Below are 17,648 nucleotides of genomic sequence, written 5' to 3' on the forward strand. Positions count from 1 at the left end.
ATGCCTCCGACTCCCAAGTAGCTGGGACTACAGGTGTGCACCACCATGCCCAGCTAATTTTTATTTTATTTTATTTTATTTTATTTTATTTTTAGTAGAGACAGGGTTTCACTATGTTGGCCTAGCTGGTCACCAATTCCTGACCTCAAGTGATCCACCCAACCCGGCCTCCCAAAGTGCTGGGATTACAGGCGTGAGCCACCGTTCCCGGCCCAGACCAGGATTTTTAAGGGCCACTTATTCCTTGGGAGACACTCTAAAGTAACATCATGTATGAGGGTGCGGGTTCTCCCACCCCCAGGTCCCACAGCTGTGCCTATCAGGGCAGAACACATGGCACCTTTCCAGGGTCACGTCCAAGGACCTGGCACCTTAACAGTGCTAGGGTCAGCGCCAGGACTGTGCGACTCCCTTCCCCAAGTCTTGGCCCCACCTCGGGCCGAGGGTCCAGGAACCCCCCACGCCCTGCTCCTGGTCTCCGGGGCCCTGGGCCTGCGGCAGGTGAGGGCGGGGCCTCCGTGGGCAGCGCCTCTGTGGGCGGGGCTCCGCGAAACCTGCCCTGCCGCCGGGGATTGTCTGCCAGAGCCTGCGAGCGCCAGCCTAGATCGCAGCCCAGACCTATGGCCGGGTCTCCCAGCCGCGCCGCGGGCCGGCGACTGCAGCTTCCCCTGCTGTGCCTCTTCCTCCAGGGCGCCACTGCCGTTCTCTTTGCTGTCTTTGTCCGCTACAACCACAAAACCGACGCTGCCCTCTGGCACCGGGGCAACCACAGTAACGCGGACAATGAATTTTACTTTCGCTACCCAAGTGAGTGCGGGGTGAGGGCGCGCGGGAAGCAAAGAACCCAAGCTTTGCAAAGACCCTCCGGCGTCTTGGGAGGGAGCATTTGGGGGCCCCCATTTAGCTGGGAAGCCATCTCGCTCTGAGGTGGAGAGGCTCTGGGTTTAAAATCTCACCCTTTCACTAGTGCCTGCTATGATCCAGGGTACCGTGGTACATATACATTATCTCACTTAGTCTATGAGATAGACAAAGGTGGGGAAACTGAGGCTTGGTTAAGTGGCTGATTCAGGGTCACATAGTCACGAGTGGGGGAGTTGGGATTGGAAGCCAGATCTAGAGCCCCAGCTTTAACCATCCCCTTGTCCCACTCTCAGTTGGCCTAGTTGGGCTTTGCTGGCTGTTCCAGAGACTGCCTTTCCTAGGGGCTCCACCCTGAGCATGGGAAAGAGAATCCTGCTGGGCAGGGAAGGTAAGAGTGGGGTTGTGAGAGGTCATAATGGCAGGTGTTAGGTATGAATTGCCCACACATATAGGCAGCCAAGACCAGTTGAGATCAGGCATTTCTTCCCCAGTCCCTCAAAGCTGGTCCTTTCAGAGACAAAGAGAAAATGAGGCAACTGGCCAGTCGTGGTGGCTTACACCTGTAATCCCAGCATTTTGGGAGGCTGAGGCAGGCGAATCATCTGAGATCAGGAGTTTAAGGCCAGTCTGGCCAACATGGTGAAATCCCCGTCTCTACTAAAAACACAAAAATTTAGCCGGGTGTGGTGGCAGGCACCTGTAGTCCCAGCTACTTGGGAGGCTGAGGCAAGAGAATCTCTTGAATTTGGGAGACGGAGGTTGCAGTGAGTCAGGATCGCACCACTGCACTTCAGCATGGGTGACAGAGCCAGACTCCATCTCGAAAACAAAATAAAACAAACAAAAAAATTAGCCAAGCGTGGTGGTGGGCACCTGTAATCGTGGCTACTTGGGAGGCTGAGGCAGGAGAATCACTTGAACTGGGGAAGTGCAGTTTGCAAGGTTGCAGTGAGCCGAGATTGCACCACTGAACTCCAGCCTGGGCGACAACAGAGTGAAACTCTGCCTCAAAAAAAAAAAAAAAAAAAAAAAGAAAGAAAATGAGTCACCCTCTACCTGCTAATCACAGAGCAGCAGCCCCCAGACTTGGCAGGAAGCATGGCAGAGTCATTAGCCCATTTCACAGAAGGGGAAGCTGAGTCTCAGAGGGGTTGTGAATTGTTCACGATCACCCATCAGGTGAGTGGCAGAGCTGGAACTAGAACTCAGGCATCCTAAGCTTCTTGCCCAAGTCACCTGCCTGCTGACAAGTTTCGATAGAGAGAGAGTTAACCTCCCACCCCCACCCTTGGCCCCATGGGAATAGAGCCTCTCCTTCAAAGGTTGGGGACCCTGTCTTGCAATTTAGGCCCTAGGCAGCTGCGACCAAGAGCACCAGATCTCCAGAATTTATCACAAGTGCTTGGGCAGGTCATCTCCAAGCCTCAGTTTTTCCCATCTGAGCAAGGGGAAAAAGGATGCCTCAGTTTAAAGGAGACACATTCAAACAAGGCCTAGAGTGTGAGAGTCTCCTATTAAAAATTTCCAGTTGTCATTACCCTACTTCCTTCCTTTCTTTTTTTTTTTTTTTTGAGACAGAGTCTTACTCTGTTGCCCAGGCTGGAGTGCAATGGCACGATCCCGGTTCACTGCAACCTTCACCTCCCAGGTTCAAGCAAATCACCCTCCTCAGCCTCGTGAGAAGCTGGGATTACAGGCGCCCACCAAAACGCCTAGCTAAGTTTTGTATTTTTAGTAGAGACAAGGTTTCGCCATGTTGGCCAGGCTGGTCTTGAACTCCTGACCTCAGGTGATCCAGCCGCCTCGGCCTCCCAAAGTGCTGGGATTACAGGCGTGAGCCACCGCACCTGGCCCTATTACCCTACTTTCTGTATGCAGAGCTGATGGCAGGCTATCCCCACCTCACCCTATTCTAGACCCAACAAAATGAAGCTCAAAATGCTGAGGATATAGAGGGTGAGGTGGAAACTTGGACTTGGGCATGAAATACCAGACCCCCCACCCACCCTAGGCAGAAGGGGCTACAGCTCCTCCCTCCCCATAGATCATCCACAGTCTTGGCTAGAAAAGAAGGATAAAGAGTTGGGAGGGAGCAGTCCGGATCTGACAGAAGTAAGCTGTTGTGTAAGGGTCTGACCTGGCTGCTTGCCATGAACCCCTGACTTGCTTCTCCTTGAAGCCCTCCTTATTACAAAGCCTTCCCTGGAGTCCAGCCTCTTGCTCCTGCGCTGCAATGGTAGGCTCTCCTCAGACATACAGTATTTCATCCCTGAATTGCAATAAGGGAGATATAACAGGTGGGATTCCTACTTCTTTTTTTGCCCTAGGTTTCCATTCCTGTGGACTTGGATACCGTTGTGGGGGAAGGTTGGGCAGGAGGGAGGTGCAAGGTCCCTAGAGCCTGGGGCTTTGATGAGCCGGGTCCTCACCTGTCCCTGTGCCCAAGGGAAGGGGTCAGGGCCAGAGGGAGGTGTAGCCACTGCCCTTTGATTCGGGAGATGAAAGGGAGTTGTGCGGCTATTGCTGAGCTCCCGGACTGGCCAATGCCAAGACATGGCTAGTCTGAGGGTCCGTCTGTTTTCTCTGCTGGAAGGACCCTGAGAGCCCATCTGGTTCACCCACTCAGATGTTGAGAGTGAGCCAGAGAGGTCATGTGACCTGGCCAAGTCACACAGCAAGTTACAGAAGAGCCAGGCTAGAACCAGGTCTCTTGAGTCCCATCTGTGTCCTTCCCCCTACACTACAAGCCTCTTCTTCCAGAAAGCAAGTGGTGGAAAAATAACAAAGAAGGGGAAAGAGCCAGGGCTAAAGGGCCACAGAAGCAAACATGAGAAAGTGTTCTGAAAAAACATGGACAGGTTCTTATTTTTATACGTCTCACAGACCTTACTTGCAGAGAGAGGGATTTAGGATAGATGGAATCAGGATCTTCCTGAAAGAGGTGGGGGATGAAGGATGTGACCAGGACCAGAGTGGCTTGTGATCTCTTCTAGGAGAGAGAATACAGCCCTACTGTCCCCTAGAGGCAGGTGGGATGAATGGTGGGGAAGTTGGGGAGATGGCCCCTCAGCTCCCCCTGCTTCTTCTTGCTTATCATATTTAATATCCATACTTTACAGATGAGAAAACAGGCTCAGAGGCTTGCCCAAGGTCATAGGATCAGAAGGAGGCAGGGAGTCCTGGAATTAACTGATTGATTGAAACAGGGTCTCACTCTGTCACCCAGGCTGGAGTGCAGTGGCATGATCACGGTTCACTGTAGCTTCCACCTCCCAGGCTCAAGCAATGCTCCTGCCTCAGTCTCCTAAAGTGCTTGGATTACAGGCATGAGACACCAGGCCTGGCCAGACCTAGAATTTAAATCAAGCCCTGCTAGATGCCAAAGCCCCAGCTTTAACAGCTTTCTTCTCCCATAATCTTGTCTGGTCCAGGATTTATCTAGCTGGATTGCAGAGAGGCAGTAAGAGAAGGAGGGAGAGTAATAGGTGGCTTTGGAGAGCTTTATCTTCTCTCCAGTCAAAGGTGCTAGGGGCTGGGCACTGTGGTTCATGCTGTTATCCCAGCATTTTGGGAAGCTGAGGTGAGAGGACTGCTTGAAGCCAGGAATTTGAGACCAGCCTGGGCAACAAACAAAGTGAGACCTCTTCTCTATAAAAAATAAAATTAGCCCAATGTGGTAACAAGCACCTGTAGTCCTAGCTACTCTGGAGGCTAAGGAGGGAAAATTGCTTGAGCCCAGGAGGTTGAGGCTGCAGTAAGTTGTAACGGCACCACCGCACTCAAGCCTGGACAACAGAGCAAGATTCTGTCTCAAAAAAATTTAAAAGTGCATGAGTTTGGTGGGGGTGGGGCAGGGTGGGCATCAGACTCCGTCCCACCCGCACAGGCATCCTCTAAAGGGGATGTTGAGAGGTTGCCTTATCTTTTTCCTCCACCTCCAACTGGAACAGCCCCTCACCTCTCAGAGCCCAAAAAGAATTTCTCATTGTGGAATGTTCCCAGAGAAGGAGATTTCTTGATGTTTAGACTCCAGTTGAAAGGTCAGAGCCTTGAGTTTTGATTCCCAACAAACCTGGGGTGGGAGATGTAAACACTTATACCACACAAGTTCTGGACTGGTTTTGGCATGTAATGGTCAGGAGCCCTTCGACCTAGCACCCTTCCTTACCTTGCTGTCCTTGAGCACTAGAATAGACATGGATTCTCTTTACTTTTTGCACAAGGAGAAAAGCAGCCAGCGGTGAGGCTAAAAGAACTTAGGGTGCGGGCTGAGTTTTAAGTGATGCCTCTCCTCCCTTTTTTTCCCCATCATCTCAAATGTTTATCATTTATTTGCGTTGGGAACATTCAGTATCCTCCTCCTGTTTGAAATGATAGAATATATTATTGCTAACTATAGTCACTCTACAATGCTATAAGGTCCTCAACTCCTAGGCTGGTTAGGACCGGGGCTGCACAGCAGGAGGTGAGTGAATGTTACTGCCCGAGCTCTGTCTCCTGTTAGATCATGGTGGCATTAGATTCTTATAGGAGTGCGAACCCTATTGCGAACTGTGCATGTGAGGGATCTAGGTTGTGCACTCCTTATGAGAATCTAATGCCTGATGATCTGAGATGGAACAGTATCAATCTGAAACCATCTCCCACCCCCCAACCATTTGTGGAAAAATTACCTTCCAGGAAACTGGTCCCGGATTCCAAAAAGGTTGGGGATCACTGGGTATAGATCACTAGATCTATACCTTATTTCTTCTATCTTAGATGTAATTGGCTGTAATTTTGTGTCCTTTAACGATCTCTCCCTATTCCCCCTTCCCCCTACTCTTCTGTCTTTATTATCCTTTGTTCTACTTTTTACTTTTTTTTTTTTTTTACTTTTTTTTTTTTTTTTTGAGACAGAATCTCGCGCTGTCGCCCAGGCTGGAGTGCAGTGGCCGGATCTCGGCTCACTGCAAGCTCCGCCTCCCGGGTTCACGCCATTCTCCTGCCTCAGTCTCCCGAGTAGCTGGGACTACAGGCACCCGCCACCTTGCCCGGCTAGTTTTTTTGTATTTTTTAGTAGAGACGGGGTTTCACCGTGTTAGCCAGGATGGCCTCGATCTTCTGACCTCGTGATCCGCCCGTCTCGGCCTCCCAAAGTGCTGGGATTACAGGCTTGAGCCACTGCGCCCGGCCTTACTTTTTACTTCTATGAGAGCAACTTTTTTTTAACTTCCACATATGAGTGAGAATATGCAGTGTTTAGCTTTCCATTCCTGGCTTATTTCAATTATAAAGTCCTCCAGTTCCATCCGTGTTGCCACGAATGATAGGATTCCTTTTTTTTTTTTTTTTTTTTTTTTTTTTTGAGATGGAGTGCGCTCTTGTTGCCCAGGCTGGAGTGCAATGGCACGATCTCGGCTCACTGCAATCTCTGCCTCCCAGGTTCAAGTGATTCTTCTGCCTCAGCCTCCTGAGTAACTGAGATTACCACACCTGGCTAATTTTGTATTTTTAGTAGAAATGGGGTTTCTCCATGTTGGTCAGGCTGGTCTCGAACTCCCCGAACTCAGGTCTGCCTGCCTCGGCCTCCCAAAGTGCTGGAATTATAGGCATGAGCCACCTCGCCTGGCCAGAATTCCATTCTTTTTTATGGCTGAATAGTATTCCACTGTGTATATATACCACATTTTCTTTATCCATTCATCTCTTACTGTTTTAGGATCTGGATGATTTGGGGAGTGGGTAGGTCTGGAGAAGCAGTGCAGAGTTGGGGACATTTAGTGTCCCAACCCTAGGGCTGGTAGCTGCAGACCTCTCTAATTTCTTTTTTTTTTGGAGACACAGTTTCTCTCTTGTTGCCCAAGCTGGAGTGCAATGGCACTATCTTGGCTCACTGTAACCTCTACCTCCTGGGTCAAGAAATTCTATTGCCTCAGTCTTCCTAGTAGCTGGGATTACAGGTGTGTACCACCACACCTGGCTAATTTTTGTATTTTTAGTAGAGACGGGGTTTCGCCATGTTGGCCAGGCTGGTCTTGAACTCTTGACCTCAGGTGATCCACCTACCTCAGCCTCCCAAAGTGCTGGAATTACAGGGGTGAGCCACTGCGCCCGGCCTCAGACCTCTAATTTCAGTACATATCCAGCCCTCTTCTAGGGCCTTGCTAACTCATTTCCTATCTGCCCATGCATATGACACACACACACACAAAAAGCATAAAATCATACTTCTCTCAAAGTTATTGATTGCATTCTAAAGTTCAGTAATTGAGCCAGGTGTGGTGGCTCATGCCTGCAATCCCAGCTACTCTTGAGGCTGAGGTGAGAGGATTGCTTGAGGCTAGGAGTTTGAGAGCAGCCTGGGCAGCAACATAGCGAGACTGACATCTCTACAAAAATAAATAAAGTTCAACGATTATTTTCTGACTTGTCGATGCCTCATCAGATTCCACCAAAAAAAGGGGAGCATAATTTTTTTTTTCTTTTCTTTTCTTTTCTTTTCTTTTTTTTTTTTTTTGAGGCTCGCCCGTGGGCCCAGACTGGGGGGGCGGGGGGCAAACTCGGCTCACTGCCAGCTCCGCCTCCCGGGTTCACGCCATTCTCCTGCCTCAGCCTCCCAAGTAGCTGGGACTACAGGCGCCCGCCACTTCGCCTGGCTAGTTTTTTGTATTTTTTTTAGTAGAGACGGGGTTTCACCATGTTAGCCAGGATGGTCTCGATCTCCTGACCTCGTGATCCGCCCGTCTCGGCCTCCCAAAGTGCTGGGATTCAAGTGATTCTCCTGTCTCAGCCTCCCGAGTAGCTGGGACTACAGGCACATGCCACCATGCCCAGCTAATTTTTGTATTTTTAGTAGAGATGGGGTTTCACCATGTTGGCCAGGATGGTCTCGATCTCTTGACCTTGTGATCTGCCCGCCTAGGCCTCCCATAGTGCTGGGATTATGGGCGTTAGCCACCGTGCCCGGCTTGTTTTCTTTATGATCAACCTCTTTCTACAAGAGACTTGAAGTCATTTACAACCAAAACATGTGTATAAGAAAAGCAAAGGAGAGAAGCAGAACATAAATAATGAACCACATACAGGGCCTACAGTTGTTCAGTTGTGATTCCAGTGGAACTCTGAGCTCCAGGCAGCCAAGGAAGCCTCACACATGCAGTTCTTTGACTCTTCCATGCCTGTCTTCCTTGCTCTGTGAGAGTACGGACTGTGGCTGCCTTGATGACAGTTAATTCCCAGAGCCTGGTCCATGGTGCGCAGCACCTTGGCTGCCTGAAGGTGGGAAAGCAGACCGGTTCCTGGGGAAAGTGACATTTTTTTTTTTTTTTTTTTTTTTTGAGATGGAGTCTCGCTCAGTTGCCCAGGCTGGAGTGCAGTGGCGCGATCTCGGCTCACTGCAAGCTCCGCCTCCCGGGTTCACGCCATTCTCCTGCCTCAGCCTCCCAAGTAGCTGGGACTACAAGTGCTTGCCGCCACGCCCGGCTAATTTTTTTTTTGTGCATTTTCTTTTTTAGTAGAGATGGGGTTTCACCGTGTTAGCCAGGATGGTCTCGATCTCCTGACCTCGTGATCCGCCCGTCTCGGCCTCCCAAAGTGCTGGGATTACAGGCTTGAGCCACCGCGCCCGGCCTGGAAAGTAACATTTCTTAGCACTAAGTTCTAAGGGAAATTTTTCACAGCCGGGTGCAGTGGCTTATGCCTGTAATCTGAACAATTTGGGAAGCTGAGGCAGGTAGATCACTTGAGATTAGGAGTTTGAGACCAGCTTGGCCAACATGGTTAAGCACTGCTTCTATGAAAAATACAAAAATTAGCCAGGCAGGGTGGTCCATCCCTGTAATCCCAGCTACTGGAGAGGCTGAGGCACTAGAATCGCTTGAACCCAGGAGGCGGAAGTCGAAGTGAGCTGAGTCACACCACTGCACTCCAGCCTGGGTGACAGAGTGAGACTATCTAAAAAAAAAAAAAAGAAAAATTTTACATGAAGCTATAAAATTGGAGTTTAGGGTGATAATAGCCCATTTCTCAATAACATATTTACAACAAATGCAATAACAGTGCTCACGACACGCTTTCTCTGGTGTTTCTTGATTAAAATAAAAAATATAGCATGGTATTACTATGTACATAGACCCAAGACAAAAGAAAACAGGACCAGATGGTTGGGGCTGAACATCATCAGACTAGGTTGATTCAAACCTTATTTACAAGTTTACAAATAGATGGGAGGGGGGCAGTTACAGAACAAGCTAATAACTAAAGCAAAGTATTTGCATTTACCTCATACCTCATTTTCTTTCTTTCTTTTTTTTTTTTTTGATGGAGTCTCACTCTGTTGTATAGGCTAGAGTGCAGTGTCACGATCTCGGCTCACTGCAAGCTCTGCCTCCCGGAGTAGCTGGGACTACAGGCGCCCACCACCACACCCACTAATTTTTTGTATTTTTAGTAGAGACGGGGTTTCACCGTGTTAGCCAGGATGGTCTCGATCTCCTGACCTCATGATTCGCCCACCTCAGCCTCCCAAAGTGCTAGGATTACAGGCGTGAGCCCCGCACCCGGCCGACCTCATTTTCAATATTACTGTATGTTATTATTTGTTAGAGATGGGGTCTCACTCTGTCACCCAGGCTGGAGGGCAGTGATGTGATCATAGCTCACTGTAGCCTCAGACTCCTGAGCCCAGGCGATCCTTCTGCTTCAGCCTCCTGAGTAGCTATAGGTGCCTGCCACTATGCCAAGTTGATTATTATTATTGTTTTATATAAATGGGCCCGCCAAAACACCTAGCTAAGTTTTGCAGTTTAGTAGAGACAGGGTTCCACTGCGTTAGCCAGGATAGTCTCGATTTCCCGACCTTGTGATCCACCCGCTTCAGCCTCCCAAAGTGCTGGGATTACAGGCGTGAGCCACCGTGCCCGGCGCCACAATTTTTAAAAAAATAACTGGGTACAGTGGGCCTCACCTGTAGTCCCAGTGACTTAGGAGGCCAAAGTGGGAGGATTGGCTGAGTACAGGAGTTTGAGGCTGCAGTGAGCTATGATCATGCCACTGCACTCTTCCCTCGGTGACAGAGCGAGACATCTAGTAATAATAATAACTTAAAAATCCTCAAAAGGAAGAGGCATAGTCTCTGAAGTATGAGGGATGGAGGGTAGATGTGAAGAAGGACTTTTTAGCAGAGAGGAAATGTTGAAAAGAAGTCTGTAGTGGGGAGAATTTTGAGCATGGAGAAAGTCAGGGACTGCAGCAGAAAAGAGCACAGGTTGGACTTCCAGCCAGTCTGTTGTAAGAGACCCGGGGATGAGGCAAATGAATAGAGCAGAAGGCTTTACTCCCTTGCTCTGACATGAGGACAGCAGGGATGTCGGGGTCCCACTGCTCCAAGCTGGCCAGCTCTGTGCAGGTGGCTCAGAGCTGGGAGCCCCTGAGGTGCCTGAGGAGTTTTATAGGCTCGACTCAAGGCAGCCCTGGCTGGTGAGAGCCAGGGACACTGGCAGGGTAGCTGACTGAATTATGGGCTAGCTAGAGCAGCCCCCAAGTGCCCCACCTGTCCCTGCCCACTGCAGGCTTCCAGGATGTGCATGCCATGGTCTTCGTGGGCTTTGGCTTCCTCATGGTCTTCCTGCAGCGTTACGGCTTCAGCAGCGTGGGCTTCACCTTCCTCCTGGCCGCCTTTGCCCTGCAGTGGTCCACACTGGTCCAGGGTTTTCTCCACTCCTTCCACAGTGGCCACATCCATGTTGGTGTGGAGAGGTAGGCAGCCACCACCTACCCAGCTCCCGCAGGTTCAGTATGGGCGGGGCCCCTGGGCCCATGGGGGCCCCAGGATGGTTAGCCCTGTCCTTCAAGTCTGCTTCCTGACTCATGATTCTGGGTGTCACTTGGTTTCTCTAGGTGTCCTGCCTGTCCTTATTGCCTGATTTCCTCTCCCATCCTTGACCCTCACACTCAGCCCCACCTCCTCATTCTTTTTTTTTTTTTTTTTTTTTTTTTTTTTTTTTTTGAGACGGAGTCTCGCTCTGCCGCCCAGGCTGGAGTGCAGTGGCCGGATCTCAGCTCACTGCAAGCTCCGCCTCCTGGGTTTACGCCATTCTCCTGCCTCAGCCTCCCGAGTAGCTGGGACTACAGGCGCCCGCCACCTCGCCCGGCTAGTTTTTTGTATTTTTTAGTAGAGACGAGGTTTCACCATGTTAGCCAGGATGGTCTCGATCTCCTGACCTCGTGATCCGCCCGTCTCGGCCTCCCAAAGTGCTGGGATTACAGGCTTGAGCCACCGCGCCCGGCCATACCTCCTCATTCTTTAGGGCCCTTGTTCCCCAAGAGCTGCGAGAAGGGTAGACAGCTCTGGTTCCTCCACCTAGTGTGGCTTTTGTCAGCCAAGTCACAGAACCTCCTTGAGACTCGATTTCCTCATCTACAAACAGGGCCAGGTGATCCCTTCCAACTCCAGGGAGGAGCTTGACCTCCTTGTCTTTTCTCCAGAACTCCACCCCCACCCCCCCACCAAGTCATGCTGCCCTGGCTTCATGTCAGGCAGAAGCCCAGAGGCCAGCCTCCCTCACCCCTCTTGTGCTCCCCCTTCTGCCCCATCCCCAGCATGATCAACGCTGACTTTTGTGTGGGGGCCGTGCTCATCTCCTCTGGTGCCCTCCTGGGCAAGACCGGGCCTGCACAGCTGCTGCTCATGGCCCTGCTGGAAGTGGTGCTGTTTGGCATCAATGAGTTTGTGCTCCTTCATCTCCTGGGGGTGAGAGTCTGGGGAGGGATGGAGTGGGGGGTGGGGGGTGGTCAAGGTCAGCCTCTGAGCCAGGAGCATGGGGGCGGGGGCGGGGTGCTGCCTCTCCACCTCACCGCACCTCCCCAGGTGAGAGATGCCGGAGGCTCCATGACTATCCACACCTTTGGTGCCTACTTTGGGCTGGTCCTTTCGCGGGTTCTGTACAGGCCCCAGCTGGAGAAGAGCAAGCACCGCCAGGGCTCCGTCTACCATTCAGACCTCTTCGCCATGATTGGTGAGGCCTGCGAGGTGCAGTAGCAGGGCAGGGGGCTGGTCTGGAGGCCTCTGATCTGGGCTAGAGGCGACTGTCTCTCGTGGTGCTGACTGCAGTCCTGGGGTTGTGCCTGGGCACTCACTTCCCATTTGGATTCTGCTGTGAGAGCTCTGGGATCTGCACTTACCATTCTCAACAGTTTTATGATAAGTTCTTAGAATTCAGCCCTGGGGAATGCATATGCCCTGGGTCCTTTCTAAATCCACCTCCATCCCTACTTAAAACCTTCCAGGGCTCCCACCAGCCACGGGTTAGAAAGTGGCCTCCTCAGCTGCCATGTCAGCCCCTCCTCCTCCCTCCTCACTGGCTCAGGCTCCAGCCAGACTCAGCTTTTGTCTGCCCTTGCCTCCAGGCCTTTGCGTGTCTGGTTCCCGGCAAACAGGCAATCTCTGCAGGCCCCTGGTGCTGCCTTCCCCCTCCTAAGGATATTTCCTCCCGGGAGATTCCTGATGCCTGGAAGCCCCTGCACTCTCAGGCAGGGATAAGGAGAGGAAAGGTCTTGGGTCACCCCAGGGACCCATAGGTGCTAGGAGCCCTGTCACCACCACCTGCTTCTTCTTCTTTCTTTCTTTCTTTCTTTATTTTTTATTTTTTTTAAATTTTTTGAGACGGAGCCTTGCTCTGTTGCCCAGGCTGGAGTGCAGTGGTGCAATCTCAGCTCAGCGCAGCTTCTGCCTCCTGGGTTCAAGCAATTCTCCTGCCTCAGTCTCCCGAGTAGCTGGGATTACAGGCGTGTGTCACAACACCTGGCTAATTTTTTATATTTTTGGTAGAGACAGGGTTTCACCATGTTGGCCAGGCTGGTCTCGAACTCCTGACCTCAGGTGATCCACCCTCCTCGGCCTCCCAAAGGGCTGGGATTATAGGCGTGAGCCACCGCACCCGGCCACCACCACCTGCTTCTAAGCATGTGCCTCCACCTTGGCTTCTGTTCCTCTATTTTCATAACTGCAGACAGAAGGCAAATCCGTATTTTTAATTTTTTTCATAGAAGGTATTGAATAGGGACTGAAGTGCCTATTCCTGTATGAAACAGAGAGGCTGGCTTAGGATTGCTCAGCACTGCTGGGTCAGAGTACAAAGAACCCCAGGGCAGCTGAGGCCTCCTTGCCCTTTGAGACCCAGATAAGTTTGCCTTGAATTCCAAAGGCTTCCCCAAGATTTCCAGGTGTTCCCAGGAGACTTGCATTCTCAGTTCTCTGCCTCCCAGCTCCTGGATTTTAGTGTCACCCAGACAGGAGTGAGGCCCCTTCTTGGATTCTCCCACAAAGGCTCCACCTACAGGATGCAAATATGAGTGTGGGAGATTTTACTCAAGATTGCGGGGCTGCTAGGAGAAGCCACACCCAACAGACTACTCAGGACTGAGGGGCGGTCCCTAAGCCTCCCACCTCACTGGCTTACACCACAGGCTCCCCAGCCTTCTCCCTCACCTTATCCTTTGGGTCCTTCTATCTTTCCCTCCAGGACGGGCCTGGGAACCTCATGCAGGAAGGCAGGGTAAATGGGCTCCCAGTTCTTTCCCAAAATGCACAGGCCCAGCCCATTCAGTACTCAGCAAACAGAGGCTTTTCCCAAACACTGAAGGGTCCACCCTGTCTAGGAGAGATTGAGGTTATCACTGTTTTCCTGATATGTGTATCAAGCACCCAGCATAGTCCCCAACATGCAATGGCCTTTGCCTTTTTTCATTTCCTTTCTTTTTTTTTGTTTTTGTTTTTTTTGAGATGGAGTCTTGCTCTGTCTCCCAGGTTGGAGTGCAGTGCGTGATCTCGGCTCACTGCACCTCTGCCTCCCAGGTTCAAGCAATTCTCTTGCCTCAGCCTCCTGAGTAGCTGGGATTACAGGCGTGTGCCACCACACCCGGCTAATTTTTGTATTTTTAGTAGAGACGGGGTTTCACCATGTTGGTCAGGCTGGTCTTGAACCCGACCTTGTGATCCACCTGCCTCGAGCCTCCCAAAGTGCTGGGATTATAGGAGTGAGCCACCGTGCTCGGCCTTCTTTTCCTTTTTTGACACTTAAAAAATGCCAATGTTCCAGCTGGATGCAGTACTCTGGACACTATACTCCAGCCTAGGCTGGAGTATAGTGGCATGATCTCAGCTCACTGCAACCTCTGCCTCCCAGGCTCAAGCGAGCCTCCTGCCTCAGCCTCCTAAGTAGCTGGAACTACAGGCACGTGCTACCATGCCCGGCTAATTCTTTTGTATTTTTGGTAGAGATGGGGTTTCACTATGTCATCCAGGCTGGTCTCAAACTCCTGAGCTCAAGTGATCTGCCCGCCTCGGCCTCCCAAAGTGCTGGGATTACAGGCTTGAGCCACTGTGCCCAGCCCAAGGTGGTATTGTTATCAATCCCACTGAACAGATGAGGAAACTGAGGCTGCTGAGGGTAGGTGACTTGCCTGCAGTTATACAACTTGTACCTTGCGTGGGAGCCACTTCCTTCTTCTCATTCCGCCTGCCTGTCCATCATCTAGGGACCATCTTCCTGTGGATCTTCTGGCCTAGCTTCAACTCTGCACTCACAGCACTGGGGACTGGGCAGCATCAGACGGCCCTCAACACATACTACTCCCTGGCTGCCAGCACCCTCAGCACCTTTGCCTTGTCAGCCCTTGTGGGGGAAGACGGGAGGCTTGACATGGTATGGGGAAGAGGACTTCAGAGAGGCAGAGGGGGTGGCCTGGGTGGGGGAGGAGAGGTCTGAGACCCTCAGGAAAGATTCTCCCGGGGAACAGATAAGGGCACAGGCATAGGGGCTCCATCTGTGTTGGTGGCTGTGGGGTCAGAATGGGAGGAGATACGATAGCGGGAGAGTGAGAGGCTAGATGGCAGAGGGACTTCCAGAAGCAGTAGGTGTCACTGTGGTGGGTAGGGTTGGGTTGCTGTGGGTGTGGCGATCTGAAAGGGCCTCCGATACTTTGCTCTTCCCTTAGGTTCACATCCAAAATGCAGCGCTGGCCGGAGGGGTTGTGGTGGGGACCTCGAGTGAGATGATGCTGACACCCTTTGGGGCTCTGGCAGCTGGCTTCTTGGCTGGGACTGTCTCCACGCTGGGGTACAAGTTCTTTACGGTATAGATGCCTCTTGGGGCCTGGGCAGAACATGGAGTCTTCAATGACTTTTCTCCCGCCTCTCCAACAGGATGAGGTGGTGGGGAGTGGGCACAGGAGACTCATGATCTGTCCTGCCCTCCAGCCCATCCTTGAATCAAAATTCAAAGTCCAAGACACATCTGGAGTCCACAACCTCCATGGGATGCCAGGGGTCCTGGGGGCCCTCCTGGGGGTCCTTGTGGCTGGGCTTGCCACCCATGAAGCTTATGGAGATGGGTGAGTTTCCTCCCAGCCCGCACTGCAGTCACCATCCCTCTGGAACGACCTCTGCCATTCTCTTTCTTTGTGTGTGACCAAGAAAAAAGAATTCATTCATTCATTCCTCCATATTCTGGGAGCAAAGGAAACTGGAGTTAACAAAACCAATCCAGAAACTGCCCTCCTGGTCCTCAATCAAGTGCAGCAGAAGGTCATGGACAAATGACTTCAAGAGTGTTACTTGTGGCCGGGTGCGGTGGCTCAAGCCTGTAATCCCAGCACTTTGGGAGGCCGAGATGGGCGGATCACAAGGTCAGGAGATCGAGACCATCCTGGCTAATACGGTGAAACCCCGTCTCTACTAAAGAATACAAAAAACTAGCCGGGCGACGAGGCGGGCGCCTGTAGTCCCAGCTACTTGGGAGGCGGAGGCAGGAGAATGGCGTGAACCTGGGAGGCGGAGCTTGCAGTGAGCTGAGATCCGGCCACCTCACTCCAGCCTGGGCGACAGAGCCAGACTCCGTCTCAAAAAAAAAAAAAAAAGAGTGTTACTTGTTACTGAAGGGTCAGTAAGAGTTAATAACCCTTAGGATCTATTTTTGCACATCAAGGGTGGGCAAGAGCAACCCACAAATGGAGTCTTGAAAAGTGCCTAGGTGTCTGCTGGCCTACGAGGGTGGAAAAGTGTTCCAGGCTGTGGGCCTGGCTTAAGCAGTGGCCTGGAGGTGAGACTCAGCCTGGCATGCACCCTCAAGACCCTCTTGGCCACTTCGCATCCCCCAGTGCGAGTTTCAGTGCCATGAGTAGCCCTGGCTCCGTGCTGCATTCCTCTCTCCCCCTACCACTGCCTTTCCACCATCTGGTCTCCCTGCAGGCTGGAGCGTGTGTTTCCACTCATAGCTGAGGGCCAGCGCAGTGCCACGTCACAGGCCATGTACCAGCTCTTCGGGCTGTTTGTCACACTGATGTTTGCCTCTGTGGGTGGGGGCCTCGGAGGTGAGTAACCTTGGATTTTCCAGAGGAAGGGGCATGGGATCCTATACCCCTGACATGAATTCATTCAATCATAGATATTTATGGAGCATCTACTTTGTGCCATAAAGTAGGGATTGGGTTGTGGGTTAAGGGGTAACCAACCTCCTGCAGGCACAGAGGTGCATGCAGTTGCTTGCTCCTTTCTGGTGCCAAGGGCGACTGGGGAGTCGGCGAGGGGTGAGCGAGGCCCTCTCTTACAGGTCTATGCTTGCCTGTGCTGCTCCCTCTGCCCACTAGAGGGAAGCCCAACCTCAGGCTGAGGCCTAGAAGAGGCTGGCTGCACCATGTGGGGCAGGGACAGGGAGGGGAGGAGACAGCCTGCCACCTCCAGATGCCAGTGCGAAAACCTTTCACAGAGGCACACTGCCCATGGCCCTGGGTCAGGCAGTCCCTCTTCATGTTTGGCCTTAGTCTTTTTGGCCTTCACAATAAAACCTGATTCAGCATCCCCTCCCTTCTGCTCTTACCTGGAAATTTCCTTCCTTCCCTCCCTCCTTCCCTCCTTTCCTCCCTCCCTTCCTTCCTTCCTTCCTTTTTCTTCCTTCCTTTCTTTTTCTTTTTTTCTTTTTTTGAGACGGAGTCTCGCTCTGTCACCCAGGCTGGAGTGCAGTGGCCGGATCTCAGCTCACTGCAAGCTCCACCTGCCGGGTTTACGCCATTCTCCTGCCTCAGGCTCCCGAGTAGCTGGGACTACAGGTACCCGCCACCTCGCCCGGCTAGTTTTTTTGTATTTTTTAGTAGAGACGGGGTTTCACCGTGTTAGCCAGGATGGTCTCGATCTCCTGACCTAGTGATCTGCCCGTCTCGGCCTCCCAAAGTGCTGGGATTACAGGCTTGAGCCACCACGCCCGGCCTCTTTTTCTTTTTTTCGATGGAACCTTGCTCTGTCACCCAGGCTGAAGTGCAGTGGTACGATCTCGGCTCACTGCAACCTCTGTCTCCCGGGTTCAAGCGATTCTCCTGCCTCAGCCTCCCTAGTAGCTGGGATTACAGGCATGCACCACCACACCCAGCTAATTTTTTGTATTTTTACTAGAGATGGGGTTTCACCGTGTTGACCAGGCTAGTCTTGAACTCCTGACCTCAGGTGATCCGCCCCCCTCGGCCTCCCAAAGCGCTGGGATTACAGGCTTGAGCCACAGTGCCCGACCACCTGGAGATTTTCATTCTCTAATATGGTTTAGTTCATTCATTTAATAACTTTTTTTATGCAATAAGCATTTTCTTTGAGGCAGAGTCTTGTTCTGTCACACAGGCTGGAGTGCAGTGGCACAATCTCAGCTCACTGCAACCTCTGTCTTCCAGGCTCAAATGATTCTCCTGCCTCAACCTCCCAAGTAGTGGCATGCCACTATGCATATATATATATATATATATATATATATATATATATA

General features: G+C 51.7%; 1 protein-coding gene across 8 annotated transcripts in view; it reads left to right on the forward strand.

Moving 5' to 3' along the window:
- Positions 1–564: 564 nt before the first annotated feature.
- The window catches only part of RHBG (Rh family B glycoprotein), a 22,248-nt gene continuing 5,164 nt past the window's right edge, over positions 565–17,648 (forward strand). For 2 of the 8 annotated variants that reach the window (XM_017852547.1, XM_017852548.1), the window contains exons 1-7: positions 590–807; positions 10,416–10,602; positions 11,446–11,861; positions 14,383–14,549; positions 14,842–14,979; positions 15,104–15,237; positions 16,094–16,215. In XM_017852547.1, coding sequence (XP_017708036.1) covers positions 621–807; positions 10,416–10,602; positions 11,446–11,861; positions 14,383–14,549; positions 14,842–14,979; positions 15,104–15,237; positions 16,094–16,215 — 1,351 coding nt within the window. In that variant the 5' untranslated portion in view covers positions 590–620. Of the gene's footprint in view, positions 808–10,415; positions 10,603–11,445; positions 11,862–14,382; positions 14,550–14,841; positions 14,980–15,049; positions 15,465–16,093; positions 16,216–17,648 lie in introns of those variants that run through there. The other 6 variants (XM_017852551.1, XM_017852550.1, XM_017852554.1 and 3 more) reach the window with 6 other exon arrangements.

This window comes from Rhinopithecus bieti, unplaced genomic scaffold (assembly GCF_001698545.2).
Source record: "Rhinopithecus bieti isolate Rb0 unplaced genomic scaffold, ASM169854v2 scaffold_33937, whole genome shotgun sequence".
NCBI classification, from domain to species: Eukaryota; Metazoa; Chordata; class Mammalia; order Primates; family Cercopithecidae; genus Rhinopithecus; species Rhinopithecus bieti.